The sequence below is a fragment of the Peromyscus eremicus genome, chromosome 23 (genome assembly GCF_949786415.1).
Source record: "Peromyscus eremicus chromosome 23, PerEre_H2_v1, whole genome shotgun sequence".
NCBI classification, from domain to species: Eukaryota; Metazoa; Chordata; class Mammalia; order Rodentia; family Cricetidae; genus Peromyscus; species Peromyscus eremicus.
The window spans coordinates 30,555,271-30,573,572 of record NC_081438.1 but is presented as its reverse complement, the minus strand read 5'-3'; the positions used below and the strand labels follow the sequence as shown (position 1 = coordinate 30,573,572).

The 18,302-nt window shown below is 51.3% G+C and overlaps 1 protein-coding gene across 3 annotated transcripts in view; it reads right to left on the bottom strand.

Moving 5' to 3' along the window:
• Positions 1–1,598: 1,598 nt before the first annotated feature.
• Iqce (IQ motif containing E) overlaps positions 1,599–18,302 on the bottom strand; it is a 43,499-nt gene continuing 26,795 nt past the window's right edge. For 2 of the 3 annotated variants that reach the window (XM_059249813.1, XM_059249814.1), the window contains exons 12-22: positions 17,505–17,609; positions 16,841–16,931; positions 11,003–11,194; positions 9,744–9,785; positions 9,514–9,537; positions 7,393–7,503; positions 6,926–7,053; positions 6,105–6,202; positions 4,518–4,613; positions 2,376–2,606; positions 1,599–1,845 (exon numbers count right to left, since the gene is read on the bottom strand). In XM_059249813.1, coding sequence (XP_059105796.1) covers positions 1,718–1,845; positions 2,376–2,606; positions 4,518–4,613; positions 6,105–6,202; positions 6,926–7,053; positions 7,393–7,503; positions 9,514–9,537; positions 9,744–9,785; positions 11,003–11,194; positions 16,841–16,931; positions 17,505–17,609 — 1,246 coding nt within the window. In that variant the 3' untranslated portion in view covers positions 1,599–1,717. The remainder of the gene's footprint in view (positions 1,846–2,375; positions 2,607–4,517; positions 4,614–6,104; positions 6,203–6,925; positions 7,054–7,392; positions 7,504–9,513; positions 9,538–9,743; positions 9,786–11,002; positions 11,195–16,840; positions 16,932–17,504; positions 17,610–18,302) is intronic. The other variant, XM_059249815.1, reaches the window with a different exon arrangement.

The window sequence follows — 18,302 nt, the reverse complement described above, 5'->3', positions numbered from 1 at the left end:
TGGGTGCACAGGTCAGCCTCTGTACAGACCCTGCCCCTTTTCCTGAGGTGGGAGCAGCCGAGGTGAAGACACCCATTCTACATCCCCTGCCAGAACTCCTGACTGCTCACTCTCAGAACACTCAATGTACAAATGGCTGCTATTAAAGAAGAGGGGACAGAGTAGCCATAAAAAGGCTACTGTCCAGCTACGCTGGCCTCAGGGAAGGTACGGGCACACGAGGGCCACCTGTAACCATCTTTTTGTGCCTTAATGGGCAGGTCTGACACTTCAAGTGGTGGCATCAATCACAGTTAACACCCCGAGTTGTGGTAGAGGCAGACAGATCTAGAGGGCTCCAGCTGACTGCCGTGTTTATACAAGCACATCAGTTCATGGGGAAGAAACTAACTTGGCAGACAGGCCACGGTGCCTAAAGACTGAGGCAGCCAGGGTCCCCCTGCTGGAGAGAAGGGCTAGGCACAGTGCCTGCTCCCATCAGTGTTAGGGGCACTTCCCCTCCCTGGGGCAAGCCGGCAAAGCTGGGCTCCTCCTTCCTGGCCTCCTGCCACCAAGCCCAGCTCCTGTCCTGAGGTTCCCACGCCCAGCCTGCTGTGTGCAGCACCACACAGGTGTTTTGTGGAGGATGCCAGGACTAAATGGTCCTAAGGGCAAACCTCTTGGTGTTCCCATTGGTCTAGTCCAAGAAGGAACCTTCTAGCATTAGGTTTTTTTCCTGAGACAAAAACCAGTCCTATGGGGCCAGGAAGTGCCATCCCTAGTGATCTATGGAGCCCACTGGCAGCAGTCCCACAGGCACTCTGACAGGGAAGGGAGACTTGGGCTACACGGAGCCTGGACACCCCTAAAACTGTCCAAGCCCAAAGCCCCTCTTTCTCACCCACTGACAGCAGCTAATTTCGCCAACAAGGGCCAACATCTCAAGGTGGCATTGGTGGCCTGCAGACGCCTCTGCACACCCAGGTGACAAGGCTGTCCCCAGGTTCACATTGGAATCTGTTCATCCCTGAGACTTATCTCCTCGGGGATGGTGGGCTGCCTCCTGGCCCTGCTCTCTGCCTTGTCTCTGGGTGACCTGTGGATCTGTCCTCTCGCTGCCTCTCAACAGCTGCTGTGCCACTCCAGGTGACAATGTGCCACTCCAGGTGACACTGCTGGCTGCTCTTCCAAGAGTTCATCCTCTCAGGGGACAGAGGTGGTGGGGATAAGAGAAAGGGGAGCAAGGAGCCCATGGGGCAGGGGCTCGGTTGGGGACCCTGATGTCCAAGGCTTCTTGCTGACTGTGATATGATTGCATTCTGCTGTGGGGACAGGAGACTTGATTGGGTGACGTGTAAGGCACTGGGCAGCACAGGACAAAGAAGGCTGCATCTCAGTGGCAGCTGACAGTGCCAAGGTCAAGGGCAGGTGGTAGACTTTGCAAGAGTTCTTGTCTTGGCAGGACTCCCTGCTGACCTGGTTTGGGGTGGGCACTGGAAACACATGGGCTGCAACCAGAGATGGAAGTGGGAGGCGGCTGTCCGCCCTCCCCAGAGAGCAGCGTAGAGCCACCAGGGTCCCTCAAAGGCATAGGCACAAGACACAAGAAAACCGATGGCTGAGGTGTTCCCGAGGCGGGGCTCTTTCCCTAGCAAGATAGGTCATCTTCTCAAATTCAGTTAGCGAGTCCTCTAACCTGTCCCCACAGCCACCTCACCAGGAGGCAATGACTGGGGTCCTAGAATGGGGAGGGGCTTTTCTTCCTGGGCAGAAATGGTGAAAAGATAATGTCATCTGAGTCATCGGAGCTGACATCCTCCACAGGTGGTGGCGACAGGGGCTGCAGTCCTGAGGAAGAGGACGCCACTGAAATGAACCAGAGAGGGAGGTCAGCCACGTGAGTCGGTCACACAGTGTAGACAGCTGTGAGCTGGCATGCAAGACTGAAGCCCCAACCACACAGCCAAGGCCCCCCTTCAGAGCCCACCCGCACACCACTCCAGCTCTTGCCAGCTCCCACTCTGTGACAGTCTGGCAGCTGCCGACATGAAAACACATGCAGGTCTGGTGTGGTGGTGCATACCTGTAATCCCAGCACGCAGCCAGCAGACCGAGGAGGAGGAGGAGGAGGAGGAGGAGGAGGAGGAGGAGGAGGGGGAGGAGGAGGGGTGGGGGAGGATCACAAATTTGAGGCTAGACTGGGCTATACAGTGAGTTTGAGGCTAGCCTGGACTACGCAGCAAGATTAGCTCAGAAACTGAAAACATGCAAAGGGAATCAGGACCGAGAGGCCACTGTGTATAAGCAGGTCCTGGCTGAAGGGGCCCTGGGTTGCCTGCCCTGTCTGGTGAGAAGCCAGGATGAGGCAGAGGGGACAGAAGGACAGAGGGACGTACCCAGGGATGGCTGAGCACTTCCGGCACTGCTGCTCCTTCCGTCGCACACATCCAAGCACAACACATCCTTCACACTGGACCGAGGCACAGCCTCCAGACCGGATGGGGACAGACAGTCCCAACGGCCACCCTGCGGGGAGGCAGGAACTGAGGGCTGTGAGGAGGGGGCAGGATCAACAGCAGCGGCCTCTTTCAGCTCCTCCTTGGCACAGAGCGCCACTCTTATTGCTCCTAAAGGGGGGAAATGAAAGGTTACTGATTGGAGATTTAAAAAGAGGGTCTCTCTGCTGTTTGATGCTGTATTGCCCCCTCCCCCTCCCCCATCTCTTCACAGGAGGCCTCACATGGGTACTGGGGATCTGAACTCAGGTCCTCATGCTTGCATGCAAGCGCTTCACCCACAGACACACTTCCCTGAAGCTTTCTTCTCCCTAGCTGTTTCCTTGTTTATTAGTCTTTGAGATGGGGTCTTGCCATGTAACCCTGGCTAGCCTTAACTTATGATCCTCCTGCCTCAGCCTCTAGATTCCTGGGATTTTAGCCTGTAGCCCTAAGTTCTATTTTCCTTTTCTTCCTCCTTCCTTCCTCCTTCCTTCCTCTCTCCTCTTGCCCTTTCTCATGTCTTTTTTCCTCCCCTCTCCTCTTAAAAAGGTTATTTTATGTGTATAGGTGATTGGCTGCGTGAATGTCTGTGCACCAGATGTGTGCAGAGCCTGCAGAAGCTAGTGTGTGGGGGGGGATTGGATCCTCTGGAACTACAGTTACAGACAGTTGTGAGCCACCATGTGGACACTGAGAACTGAATCCAGGCCCTCAGCAAGAATAGCCAGTGCTCTTAACCAATGAGCCATCTTTCCAAGCCCCTTCCTTCCTTTTATGAGACAGTCTCATGCCACTTTTTATGTGGCTGCAGCTGGCCTGCAAGAGCTCATCCTCTTCCCTTTGCTAGAACTGAAGGCAGGCTCTGCATAGTCAAGGCCTGGGTGTGGCTCTGATGCCTGTAATCCCAGCATGTGGGAGGCAGAAGCAGGGAGATGGTCAGGTAAAGGCCACTCACTCTGGGCTAGTGAGATCCTGTCTCAACAACCAATCAGCCAATGAGCACCCCAACACAATCGGCTCAAACAAGGGTGTCATTCACTTTTCTCACATGGATGCATATCCTGGGGGTCAGTGCCCAGTGAGTAGTGGATGGATGCTTCTGGGCCAGTCTACACAGGTGGGTAAACCTGCCACTTTAAATTACATTTGACAAGGGGAAAAAAGGGCAGCATAAATACACTTTTCAGCCCTGACCAAATAATTTAAAGGTCAGCAGACACTGGACCTGGTGAGATCAGCACAGACAGCTTTTTAGAGAACAGTCCAAAGCCTTTGGGGGCCTGGGGATTGCAGGCTTTGGGATTCCGGTGTCTGTGTGCCTGCCTTCTCTGAAATCCGAGGGCTTCTGTCTTGGCTCACCGTACTTTGCAGACAAGGGTTTGGAGAGAACAGCAGAGCTCATGGTTTTGTAGATCTGACACAGCTTGGAAAGTGACAGCTGAAGTGGATTGGATGTAGGACTTTCAAACGTGACAATACGTTAAGCATGGTGTCGCATGTTGGTCTACGATGCCCAACTCTATCCCACGAAGGGCTGAGAATGTGTCAATGGCAGAGCATCCCTTACTGTGGGGCTGGGGTGAGGTTCAGTGGTAGAGTCCCCACCTAGAGGTAGAGCACCTGCCTAGAGTCCCCCAGTGAGGGGCTGGGGTGTGGCTCAGTGGTAGAGCACCTGCCTAGAATCCCCCAGTGAGGGGCTGGGGTGTGGCTCAGTGGTAGAGCACCTGCCTAGAGTCCCCCAGTGAGGGGCTGGGGTGTGGCTCAGTGGTAGAGAACCTGCCTAGAATCCCCCAGGGAGGGGCTGGGGGTGGCTCAGCAGATCACTTCTCTAGTATGTACAAGGCCCTGGGTTCCATCTCCAGCACCTCAAAGAAAACAAAAACAGTAGGGAGAGCTACTAGAGAAGGCCATCCAGCCATGGTCTCTGGGTGAGGTTGGAGTCAGAGTCATAGCCTTGTCTTCACTGTGTGCCTCTACTGCCAACGGAGTCGGGGACTGCTCGGGAAGGTGCTGCCCTGGCCACCACTACCACACATGTACCTGAATAGAGCTGCAGGGCTGCTGGCTCGTCTGCCTCCTCTTCAGCCTCCTCTTCGGCCTCGGCAGCCTTCCCACAGCTCTCCTCGATGCCCTTCCCTGAAGGACCCCATTCTGTATAAGGCATGTCAGGTCTGGGCAGGACCAGCCAACCCACCCACCGTCCCAGCAGCCACCCACCCACCGTCCCAGCAGCCACCCACCCACCGTCCCAGCAGCCACCCACCCACCGTCCCAGCAGCCACCCACCCACCGTCCCAGCAGCCACCCACCCACCGTCCCAGCAGCCAGCCAGCACTTCTCTGACCTTGCCAGCCTTCCTTAGTTCCACCTCTGACACCCAAGGGCTCAGCTCCCTGGGGTGTCACATGCCTGCACAGAATCTCGGCTGAACTTCTCTATCTAACATGACCCAAGTCCTTCCTCATCCTCACTGATGCCAGTCACAGTGGGCCACTGCTGCAGCTAAGGCAGGAGTTGTGGGCACAGTCCCAGCAGCAGAACCAACCCATGGCTAGTGAGACTGCTGGGCTGTCCACCCAGCTCTCCACTCAGGAGAAGAGATGCCCCACAGGCAGGGGCCTACAGGGAGCGCATCTCAGCATGAGCCAGACCTCATAGCTGGGGACAGAGTCTGCCTGTGCCTGGACTTGATTTGTATGAGTACACGTGTACCTGCTGTGTGTGTGTGTGTGTGTGTGTGTGTGTGTGTGTGTGTGTATGTGTGTACATGTTTGTGTGTAGGTAAGAAGTCAGAGTTAGTCTTAGGTATCATTTCTCAGGTGCTGTTAACTTTGTCTTTTATTTCTTGAGACAAGGCCTCTCGCTGGCCAGGAACTTGATGATTTGGCTAAGCAGGCCAGCCAGTGAGCCCCAGGGACATTCCTGTCTCTACCTCTCCAGCACTGACATTACAAGCACGCATCACCATGCCCATGGGTTTTCAATGTGAGGCCTGGGAATTGAACCCTGTTCCTTTACCTCGAGTCAGCCTGGGCCTTCTTTACCCAATGCTTGTTGTTGTTTTCTCTTATTGCTGTTTTTATTATTTTATTTTAGAGACAGGGTTTCTCTGTGTGGCTCTGGCTGTCCAGGGACTCGCTTTGTAGACCAGGCTGGCCCCAAACTCACAGAGATCCGCCTGAAGGCCCATGGCTGAAGAAATAAAAGCCAGAGGCCGGGCGGTGGTGGCGCACGCCTTTAATCCCAGCACTCGGGAGGCAGAGGCAGGTGGATCTCTGTGAGTTCAAGGCCAGCCTGGTCTACAGAGTGAGTTCCAGGAAAGGCGCAAAGCTACACAGAAAAACCCTGTCTAGAAAAACAAAAACAAAAAGAAATACAAGCCAGAAAAGCTCTGACTGCATGGCTTAGGGGTACGGAGGACACAGGGCCCACACCACTGCCGTCACTGATGCAGTCCACTGGCTCAAACCCCAGCTGTAGCTCCAGCAGCAATGGAGGAGAGGGAGTCTCTGGTCTCCTGGCAGAGGCAGCTGACAGTGGGGACTTGCATTCTTACCCAGCCACCTTCTGCCTTAACCCTTGCAGGGCCACTTCCCCCTTGCGGCAGAACCAACTGAATGAAATTACCAGGAGAAGCTGCTAGGGAGGGTGGGGAGACGGATCCGGAGGGCGGGGATGAGACAGCTTCCCTCTGAGAGGCGGCGATCCCTCGGCAGCACTTGGCACTGGAAGACAGAAAGCTCTGGCTGAGCCAGGGGCTGGACACCACAGAGCATCCTGGCCTGCTTGTCACGGCAATCTGATCATGGGGCAGCAGCTACTTCCGTAAGTGAAACACCAAGCAAGTGTGCCTAGGGCCTTGACAATGCTGTCCTCAAAGTCCATGCCTTTGGTTCACGTCTAAGGCCCTGCTGAACTCAGGGTGCTCAGTGCTCAATCTGTTTTTCAAGACAGGGTTTTTCCTGTGTAACAGCCTTGGCTGTCTTGGAACTTGATCTGTAGACCAGGCTGGCCTCTAACTCACAGAGATCCTCCTACCTCAGCCTCCTGAGTGCTGGGATTACAGGTGTGTATCACTGTGCCAAATGACATTTTTCTTTAAAAAGGGACAGTATGTGAGCCCAAGCCCACAATGCCCACACACTTACAGGCCCTGTTCCACCTGATGTCCACACACCTCCTTGCTTCCCCCATCATGGAGACATGTTCTAGGAGGGTCTTCTCAGGATGGCAAGAGCTTACAGCCCACCCAATAACCAAAGTGAAGCTAGAATATCCCTAAAGGCCTACCAGTTGCTATGGTGAACTGCCAGGCCATGGCTGCTAACACAGCAAGTGTCATAACAACACATCATTAAGAACCCCACTGGAGCCCTGGCTAGCCCCCAAATGGGTGCCCCCTAGACCCCAAAGTAACACAGCAGAGAGGTGCCTGTGGCCCCACTTACATGAACCTGGCCTGGGCCAGGTATCCCCGGAGGATGGACTGGATAACAACGATGGCCTCCTCTTGTGCTGGGCTGTCTTCAGGCGGGGTGACGGGGCTTGGGACACGGGGTGTGGGAGAGCTCTGCAGCTAATGACAACAGGAGGGAGACCTGTCTGGGGCCACCCTGCTGTCTCCAAATGCAGCATGCAAGTATCTGGGGCAGGAGGGGTGGGGGCTTTCCAGATGCACCCCCAACAGTGCTCCTCATCAGCCACTCCAGTCACTGTGAGGCCTGCTAGTTCCACACTCAAGGCTAAACCAGCCCAGCATGTGTCAAAGGGGCCACCGCAGGGCTGTCCCGCCATGGGATGGGTGGAGCACCAGGCACATCTGCCCAGCCAGGAAGACTAGAAGGCTGCACAGGGCTTGAGAGTCCTCTGCTGAAGAGGGGTCGAACAGCTGGTGTCCATCCACCCAGACGGTTACCTGGTTGGGAGGGCCCGGCAGGCTGGGAGGCCTGGAGTCTGGGCCTTTGCTGCGTAACAGCTTTGAACGAGCTAGGTGTCCCCTGAAGGCCGCCTGGAGCACAGTTGCTGCCTGATGGGAAAGAGGGAAGGACTCAGTTTCTTGAAGATGGTTTGAGTGGGTGGAGATGAAAGGCAAATGGAGAAAACTCTTACCGCTGTGTAACCAGGGGCATGTCACAGTGCCTCCCCTCTGCCTCCTAACCCCGCACGCTGGCACATGCTGACTGCCGCAGCAAACAAACCAATCCCGAACACAGTCACACCAGCTGCTAATATTAGTTCAGACTTGGCACACTGTTTTGGCTTTTTGAGTCAGGGTCTTGCTATGTGGCTGTGGAAGACCTCAAATGTGTGCTGAACCTCCTGTTTCTGCCTCCTGAGTGCTGGGATTACAGGTGTATGCCGGTGCTTGTCTTCCAGACTTCCCACACTGGCGGGTCTTCACAGCAGGGTTGAAGTGTTCCGTTTACTTCCTTTCACACACATTCTCCAGTCACAAATGCTACAGAAAGATCTTTTCTGTTTTAAGTGTTGACAACTGAGCCCCGGGCCTTGTGCATGCTGGGTAAGAACTCTACCACTGAGCCACACCCCAGCCCCTCACTGGGGGATTCTAGGCAGATATGGTGCCATGAAGTTTCCAGCCACACCTGCTCTTCTTAGCTCTTGGAGTGTGACAACCCTGTACACAATAGCCAATGAACTGAAGGGCAGTAACTGAGGCCAGAGACATCCAGCCCCTAATGCGGGCTGAACTCTGGCCCAGGCTGTATGTTAGAACACCTAACAGATGGACAGTGTCCAGGCGGAAACCCAGCCCAGGTAAGCTAATCTAATTGGGAAACCACAAAGCAAGAATGGACATCTGGGCAGGAAGAAGCCACAGGAAGAGTGCTTGATAGTACAGGCCTGCTATCTCAACTACGTAAGACTGAAGCAAGAGAAAGAGAATCACAAGTTCAGGGCCAGCCTGGAAAATGTGGCCAAACTGTCTCAAAATAAAAATACAGGGAGGAGGACTGCAAGCATGGTTTAGAAATAGAACAACTGCCCGAATCCCCCAGTGAGGGGCTGGGGTGTGACTCAGTGGTAGAGCACCTGCCTAGAATCCCCCAGTGAGGGGCTGGGGTGTGGCTCAGTGGTGGAGGCACATCTAGCATGCAGGAAGCCCCAATAACAAATAACAGTCTCTTATTTTCACGGCCACCAGAACCTGCTTCTCCTTCTTCCCCGCTCTCTTGTTGGGACAAGTCTACTGTCCTCCCCCATGTGTCCCATGGGGACAGCTGGGCTGCAGGACGGCAGCTCTAGTCCTCAGACCACCTCAGTTCTCCCTGCTTTACAGCATGTGTGTCGTGGCATCTGTGGCTGAGCACGTGGGATTGTTCAACTCCAAACTGAAGTGGGAGTGGAGGAAAGAGTGTGCAAGTGAAGTTTAAAATGTGAAGTTACTCAGGTGTTCATTTTAGCTTCTGTTACTAGTGTATTTTAGACTCTGTGCCTGAGTTTGAATTCATTTCCCGAAAATCAGGACTTAGGGAAATGCCTTTAACTATCCCTTGGATGGGCTGGAGAGATGGCTCAGAAGTTAGGAGCACTTTCTGTACAAGCATTAGGAACTGAATTTGAATCCCCTCATACCTCCATAGAATCAGGTGTGGTCACATGTGCCTGTAACCCAGCACAGCAGGGGCAGATCCAGCGGCAGCCAGGTGTGGCCACATGTGCCTGTAACCCAGCACACCAGGGGCAGATACAGCGGCAGCCAGGTGTGGCCATATGTGCCTGTAACCCAGCACACCAGGGGCAGATACAGAGGCAGCCAGGTGTGGCCACATGTGCCTGTAACCCAGCACACCAGGGGCAGATACAGAGGCAGCCAGCCTAGCTTCAGGTTCAGTGGAGGACCCTGTCTCAAGAGGATAAGGCCAAAAGTAATGAAGCAGTTCCCACCTTCCTCTGACTCCACTCACACCAGCATCCCTTACACAAGTGCACACACTCCTTCCCACTACTCCTAGGTTACTTTACACCACAGTAAAAGGGGTGTTTGGACCCGGGTGCAATTGAGCTGGCTTACCTCATCCAAAGCTGCTTTTCTTTTCTGAAACAAGGAAATCGAGAAATGAATTAATTTGAGTGGAGTGAAGTCTCCCAGGTTTCCATTCCTTAGAAGAATGTCCTCCTTAGTATAAGTGACAGTTAATCTTCACTGTCAACCTGACTGACTTAGATTTGCCATGACAACACACCTGTGGGTGTGTCTGTGACAGGCTTTCCAGATTGAGTTAACTGGGTGGGAAGACTCACCCTAAGTGTGGGGGGTGCCAGCCCACGGGCTGAGGTCCTGACCTGCATAGGAAGGAGAATGGAGCTGAGCATGGAGTTCTGTCTTTCTGCTGCCTGACTGTGCACACGATGGGACCAGCTGCCTCACTCACGCTCCTGGTGCCATGACGTGACCGACACAGACTGTGAACCCAATCTACCCTGTCCTTGATAGTTTTGACACAGCAGCGGGAAGAGCAGCTGACCCTGTATACTTGCGGCGCAGTGACGGATTCTGTGACGTTTCTGTTCATCACGCACTTTGATGGTGACTGCCACTCTCAGCCTCTCCTGCATCTACCCCAGTTTGTTCTCCTCCATCTGCGGCAGCCAACAAGGGCAGAAGGGGGGCACGGACTCTAATGGCAAGGTCGAGGTGGGGCATGGGAGCCTCCCTTGCCAGAAAACAATGACATGCTCAGTAAGACGACAGCCACAAAGGCCAGAGCAAAGGGGCTCTCATGACCATATTTGGGCCAATATTAAAGCGAATAATGATTGCAACTAACTTTTAAAATTGTTCAATAAGACAGCGATGTTCTAAAATAGAAGGTGGTGATGGTGTCATGGGCCGATGAGGGTGCTGGACTAAAGTCTATCAAATTGTGCCAACAGGCAAATTGTGTACTATGTGAATTATTTGTCAATAAAGATTTTATAAAACGTAAAAAGAAAATGATTCAATAAATGAAAGAATCTGAGCTCATATTAACCCTCTTCCCAAGAGGGATACAGGGAGGGGTTCCTGTGTTCCGCTAGAAGGAGGATCATCCAACAATTCCATGCTCTGAAACTGTTATCTGCCTAGAAAAGAAGGCTTGCCCTGTCTCCTCAGGAGCACCCAGATCCATGTCCAATGCTGAGCAACTGCTACTTACACCAGGGAAACTGACTGATGAAAGACAGAACTACAAACAGTCCTGTGGCTACCCCAGATGGCCGAAGGTAGGTTACTGGACTGTTACTAGTTTGTTTTTAGAGATGGTCTCATGTGGCTTAGGCTGACCTTGAACTCCCGATCCTCTTTGGTACTGGGATTACAAGCATACATCACCTCTCCTTTCAAGGTGCCAGCACCTGCAACTCCACCTTCTTCGAGTCAACCCACTCTAAGCACCAATGGATGACTGGTGGTGTGGGTGGGTGGGTGAAGGCGCTGAGTGGATGTGCAGAACCCACTGGTAATGGAGCACACCAAAACCAGATGTTCTCTGCAGCTGGAAATGGACCAGGAAGCTCACCTTGTGTCTGTGGGCCTTCCACTGGGCCTGCAGGGTTCTGATGGCGGCCTCTCTCCTCTCTTCAGAGCACGGGGATGGGGGCTGGGAACCACCTCCCTTGCTGGCACTGTTGTGGGAATTGGGCTCATTGTCGTTGTCTGGCTTGGAGTGCCTGCTGCTGCAGGGTGATGGTACATGGAGCTCTAGGTGAGCCTGCAGGAAATGAAAAGGGGTCAGTGGCATTAGTGATGTCAGCAGCGGGCAGCGGACAGGATATTAACCAGGATATTACAGGCCTTGCTCATCAGACAGTAGACTTAATAAAACCAAGTCTGAGCCCGGTGCGATGGCGGTCTTTTTTGGGGCTCTTTTTAAAGATTGATGCGGTATGATAAAAGTGGGATTTGGGAGATTGAAGTGGAGATATTTCCAGTGTGGTTTCTGATAGGAAGAGGACCTGAACTATTGAAATGCTGCTGACTTCTAGGTAGTGCTCTTGAAATCGACCCACCAGGGCTCATCTCAATATAATTAACATCACTGGAGTATTTTTCCTCGTGTCAAAAGGCAGGTCAGGGCTGGAGAGATGGCACAGTCCGAAAGGGGCTTGCCACACAGCATGAGGCCCCAAGTTTGATCCTCAGCACCGTGTAAAGAGCCAGGCGTGGTGGCATTTTGGCACCGGAGAGGCAGAGACAAGGCAGGTCCCTGGGGCTTGCTGGCTGGCCAGCCTTGCCTATTCCTCCACGTATACTTCACACACACACATTAAAGGCAGGTTCAATGGAGGAGCATGCTACCCAAACTGCCTTCCCGGACACGTGACAGATACGCATATGCAGTAGGTGGCTGGCGTCACACTGTGTCAGTCAGCACTGAAACCAAGATTTTCATTTGCTCTACTTTAAGGTTTTGACATGTGTGGCCTGGCTGGCCCTGGACAGATGGGACAGACCCCAGGATGAGAAGGGTGTTCCAGTGAGGGAGGCTGTGTAGGCAACTCACAGGCCCAGCCACACCCCACCCATCTCCTCTGTAATCTTCACACCCCAAGATAGTGTCTTTTCTTCTCAGTCACCCAGGACCAGGGACTGAGCAACTAGGATGCCCCGTGGCTTGGAGGTCACCACAGCTGTTCAAAGCAGCTGCCTTCACGCTGAGCCATGTGCTCCTCATGTCTGTCCTGCCCACAGTGAAGGCCCTGGCTCTCTCTGCAATAGCTTCCTGCCCAAACTCATGCATCTCTTTTCAGCTTGTTCATTTACTGTGTGTGTAGGTTTGCGCACTGTTTGTGCACGGAGGCTGGAGGAGGCTCTCAGACATCCTGCCCTCTGCTCTGCTTTATTCTCTCAAGAAAAAAACCATCCCTCGCTGAATTTGCATCTAGACTGGTAGCCAACTAGTCCCGGCTACCCTCCTTTCTTTGTCCTCGACACACCTTCATGCATGTAGAGCAAAAGTGTTATTACCTACCGAGGCATCTCCCCAGCCCTGAAGCTGGCCTTGTCTCTCCATCCTCCTGCCTCTGCCTCCTGAGTGTTAGGATCACAGGCCTGCACCACTGTGCATGGCCCATGAAGATTTATTTATTATGCATTCACATATCAGGTCCTCCTGAGCAAAGAGTGGCACAGGAGTTCTGTCCCCAACACACCCGTTTCCACCTGTGCTTGCGTCTGCTGTGACACAACGGGACAGATCACACGGGGATACACTCTAATTCCTGGAACTGAAGGTGTCAACAGCCTGGAGAACAAGGACCACAGGGGCTCTTGCTGACCTTTGGAGTTGGAGAATACCCAGGTGACATTCACAACCACAAAGCCTCCCCTGAATGACAGCAAGTCCTGAGACTTCCATGAAAAAGAGGAGGCCTGATGTCACAGGCCTGTAATTCCAGCATTCAAGAAGTTGAGGCAGGAGATGGTAAATTCAAGGTACCTGCCTAGGTAACTTGGCAAGACCCTGTCTCAAAATAAAACATAATAAGAAGGCTAGGAATATAGTTTGGTGGTAAAGCACCTGCCTAGAATCCCTCAGTGAGGGGCAGGGGTGTGGCTCAGTGGTAGAACACCTGCCTAGAATCCCCCAGTGAGGGGCTGGGGTGTGGCTCAGTGGTAGAGCACCAGTCTCAAAATATTTGTTTAACTATGCAAAGATGTGTTGCATTTGTTTATGTTGTAGAATAACTGTTTAACTATGTAAAAATGTGTTGTATTTGTTTAACTATGTAAAGATGTATTGCTGTTTTACCTTGCCTGCCTAAGGGACCTGATTGGTCTAATAAAAAGCTGAATGTCCAATAGCAAGGGAGGAAGTATAGGTGAGACTTCCGGGTAGGGAGAGTAAGTAGGAAGAGGAATTTAGGCTTGAGAGAAGATAGAAAAAGAGACTCCAGGGAGACACCAGGCAGGGGCCAGCCAGACATGGAGGAAGCAGGAAAGTAGGACATACAGAATGAAAGAAAGGTAAAAAGCCCAGAGGCAAAATGTAGATGAAGAGAAACAGGATAAATTAAGTTAAAAGAGCTGGTGGACAAAGCCTAAACTAAGGCTGAGCATTAATGAACTAACTAAGCCTCCAAGTCATGATTTGGGGGCTGGCAGTCCAAGAAAGCCTGCTATATTTGGGGCCCAATGTGGGGTCCGAATTTCCACATAGGGCCTGAGAAAGCTGAAAAAAAAAAAAAAAGACAAAAAGAAAACAACAACAACAAAAAACCCCAACACGGCTTCCTAGCAGCCTGGTGCTCTTAGCACACAGGGGTGCGGCAAGTACCTGAGCAGCTGGCATGTTAATTAAAAACGATAAGCTGAGTAAAAACGCCTGCCACAGTGTGGGTGCCAACTCCCTAGAGCTGGGCAGTGAAGTGCAGCTCCCGTTAACCACAGCTCTTGGCCAGGCCTGCAGGGCTTAAGGATCAGCTCCCACAGTCCTGCGCAGGGCAGAGCCAGCTGCCAGTGCCAAGCTGCGTGGTGAGTGGTCAGAGAATGCTACAGGTGCACTATAAAGCAGGTCCAGACCGAAAAAAACCTTTAAACAGGTTACAGTGTGTTTAAAAAATATGTGTGGGTGCTAAGAAAATGGGTATAGATAGTCATAGGAAAAAAATGTTTAAAAATAATAAAGTCTTTAAAGAGAGAGTAAAGTAATATAAAGGAAAATAGCCACGTAAAGATGGGAAATACTCAGGGAGTCTGGATCCTGTATGGTGTTGTATTGACTATGAATTATTTGAATGCTGATGAATGAATGACAGCTGTGGAGAGACACTGGACTGTAAAAAGAACTGCTGAATTAAACCAGTCTAGATACTCTAGAGATGTCTTAACTTCAAAATGGAATTCAGAAAATGTATTACACTCGGGGAGAGGTTAAGCTTTTGTTTCCACAGGAAACAAAGGCTGTGGATTTGTTCAAGGTTGATAGAGATCAGGTTTGATGGGGGAGACCTCCTGAAAATCTTGGCTACAGATATAAAGAAATAAACCAAGAAAAACTACAAGACAGGTGACATATATACTGATCCTTCTGCGTGGGAACAGTTCTGAGACTGGACAACAAATGTTACAACTAGTTTTCCCAGGACTTGACCATTATTTCAATTTTCTCAGGGTTCCATAAAGATGCCATTGCCCTCAGACAACAGGACGTAGTCTAGAGGACACAATGCTCACATTCCTAAAAGGTAGGGTGGGTGTTTTTTGGTCATTCGGTGGGTTATGGATGTTTGTCATTGTTTAGGGGGGCATGTAGGAATATAGGATAAAAAGAATGGATTTTGGTACATTGATACAAATGTAGAGTTACTTTTTGTTATACTGTATATATGTTTCTACTGGTTTGGAGTATTGTGCTTATGCAGCTCATTTAAAAACGTAATGTATAATTAAGAAATGCAGGTTAGTAGTTAGTCATCTATCACAATCAAACTTGTAAGTCGGGCAGTGGTGGCATATGCCTTTAATCCCAGCGCTCAGGAGGCAGAGCCAGGCAGATTCTCTGTGAGATCCAGGACAGGCACCAAAACTACACAGAGAAACCCTGTCTCAAAAAACAAAATAAAACAAAACCCCAAAAAAACAAAAAAAAAAAAAACCACAATCAAACTTGTAGTCATGTTAGATATGTTTTCAAGGTTAAATAGATATATTTTAGACAGGTGATCTTCAAATGCTTCAGAGACCTACAGGATACGGCACTTAAGATGTTTAATAACCTAAGGCTTTTCACAATAGCAAGACACATCTGCTCCTGGCAGCACCAATCTACTTCATAAAAGGATGATAGGTGTCTAAGAACCTCCATATGGAGTTTGCTTTCATTATGGCAAAGTTAAGTCATTGGGCAAGAAACTGTCTTTGCCTCGACTGCTGATAGTATATTGTACAAACTGGACAAGAAGAACATAAAGGAAAAACGACTGCTGAACTTTGCCAAGACAAGGTGGAACAGTCCTTCAAAATTCCTGCTTCACAGAAAAGTCTGTCAGATAGTCTAGGCCTGTAGGTTGAAGATGGATGCCCCAACACTACAGAGGAACCTTGGGTGACTGTCTAGGCAGACAGCTGCTTCTGTCATTTCTGTAGTTTTGGAAGTTGCTTGCTCTGCACTTCTGTTTACTCAGGTAATACTATATACTTCCTGGGTCTCTGATGGAGTGAAGATGAGATGGTTATATATATATATTTTTTGTTACCAAATTCAGAAAAGAAACTTACATAAGAGATGTAAAATTTATAAGATTGAGAAACATAAAAGCTTAAATTGTTTATCTAAAAATGTTTTGAGGTCTAAAAAGATAATTTTGGGTTGGTAATGCAAGTTAGGATAGAAAATAAATTAGGCTCACAACTTTGGACTCAACCAGATAGGATAGATAATGGAGTATTTTCTCTGAATTTGCCAAATGCAAATGGACTGAATATTGTAAATGTAATTCTTACTTGATAATTGTTTTTATTGTATATAGTCTTACTACGTAAAAGCTAAAATCTTTCTTTTTATTTAGACAAAAAGGGAGAAGCAACTGCCTAGAATCCCCCAGTAAGGTGCTGAGGTGTGGCTCAATGTAGAGCCCCTGCCTAGAGTCCCCCAGTGAGGGGCTGGGGTGTGGCTCGGTAGAGCACCTGCCTAGAATCCCCCAGTGAGGGGCTGGGTGTGGCTCAGTGGTAGAGCACCTGCCTAGAATCCCCCAGTGAGGGGCTGGGGTGTGACTCAGTGGTAGAGCACCTGCCTAGAATCCCCCAGTGAGGGGCTGGGGTGTGACTCAGTGGTAGAGCACCTGCCTAGACTCCCCCAGTGAGGGGCTGAGGTGTGGCTCAGTGGTAGAGCACCTGCCTAGAGTCCCCCAGTGAGGGGCTGGGGTGTGACTCAGTGGTAGAGAACCTGCCTAGAATCCCCCAGTGAGGGGCTGGGGTGTGGCTCAGTGGTAGAGCACCTGCCTAGAATCCCCCAGTGAGGGGCTGGGGTGTGGCTCAGTGGTACAGCACTGCCTAGTATATATAAAGCTCTGGGTTCTAACCAGCCCTACAAAAACAAATACAGGGGTACAGGAAACAGGGAGGTTGCAGCAAGGTACCTGCCCAGGCAGCATGTTCTGGAACTCACATCTATGCAGATTAGGAGTGGGCTATTCCTCCTTCCTTTCTGGTCTTCTTGCCTCGTCAGAGCTACACCTATCCTGTACAAACTGCCTAAGACCCAAGGACACCTGAGGGATCTACACATACCATCCGGGTTATGGAGCTCATTAGGGCAAGTGACAGGTGGTGGATCATGGAGAAGCGGCATGTTAAGACAATGGTGACAAGCCCCGCCCATGCCTAAAGTCGAGGGAACAACACAGCCATGTGGTACCTCATGAGTGCCTGCTGTGGTGGAGTCTCTCTCTTGTCTCTTAGCTTCTTCCAGTTCTTGACACTTGGCGGTGAGGGCTTCGATTTCCTCTCTAAAGTGCAAAGGGAAAAGATGACCCTTAGTCGTCATCTGGTGGGAAAACTGTCCTGCGGTGGTCCGGGCAGTGCTGCGTAGGGACAGACCACAGGGACCGGCTTCTGCTAACTGACGGCCACCAGCAACGTCACTGTAGGGCTTTCCAAACTGTCACCTGTGTTCTGAGAGCCTGTTCAAGGGCAGGGCTGAGGATTCACGAAATATCATCGGAGTTGGAAAAGGGGTCTGTGGTAAAGGGCTTGCCTAGCATGCAGGAGTCCTGGGGTCCATTCTAGTACTACACAGAACAGCATGGGAGCACACACTGGTAATCTTGGCATTTGGAAGGTGGAAGCAGGACAATAAGAAGGTCATTCTTGGCTACAATAAGTTCAAAGTCAGAGTCGGGTACATGAAACCCTGTCACACAACAAACCGGGGCATCCCAGTGTGGGGATACACACTTGTGATCTCAGCAAATGTGGTTCTGACAATTGAGTGGCTGAAGCTGCAGAGTTGCAAACTGAGGCCAGTTTGCACTGTACAAAAACATGAAGTCAAAACACTACTGAATAACCAGTGGACGTACCTCAAAGCCTGCTCCTGCTCCTGTCTCTCCTTCTCGCCCTCCCTGGCCATCTCCAGCTCCTTCTCCAAGTCGATCTTGGCCTGTAGCAGCTTATTCATCTCCACGCTGAAGGACACAAGCAGACATTTCCATGATCACTAGACTAGCCCACCCAAGGCTAGCACAGCTGAAGGATGCTTCACGGACCATGTCACCCTGCTTCCTTCCCTAGGCACCGAATCTAGACAGGCCCTTGGTCCTGAGGACAGTGCCAGGCACCTCTGGAGGGGCTGACTGTGCTGCAGACATCACTGTAGAGGGACTGCCACAGGATGGGGTCAACATGAGCAAAAGCAGGTAAGGTTCTACTCCGAGACAGAGACCTCAACATGACAGAGGACAGTCAAGCGACACAACGCCTTCCTCGGCGCAGTGTCTGGACCCAGGAAGGACCTGCTCTGCTCTGGCTTAGCCTGGGGCACTGCTGACACCAAGCCCTGGGGCAGGAGCATGCGCCAAGGTATGAGTGGCACCACGTCACATACTCAGCCCTAATGACGCTGTCTGAAACTCAGTCCTGCCACTTACTGCCGGTGACCCCACTTCTCCAGGTCCCGGCTCATCTCCACATTAAACAACCTCCTCCTCGAGTGTGCAGCAAGGTGACTGTCACATAGCAAGGTGTGAACTACAGCTCCCACACCTGTGCTAAACAGTAAGAAACCTTTAAAAAGACGTGCTTTGTTTTATGTGTATGAATGTTTTGCCTCATGTATGGGCATCATGTGCAAGACCAGAAGAGCATGTCAGATTCCCTGG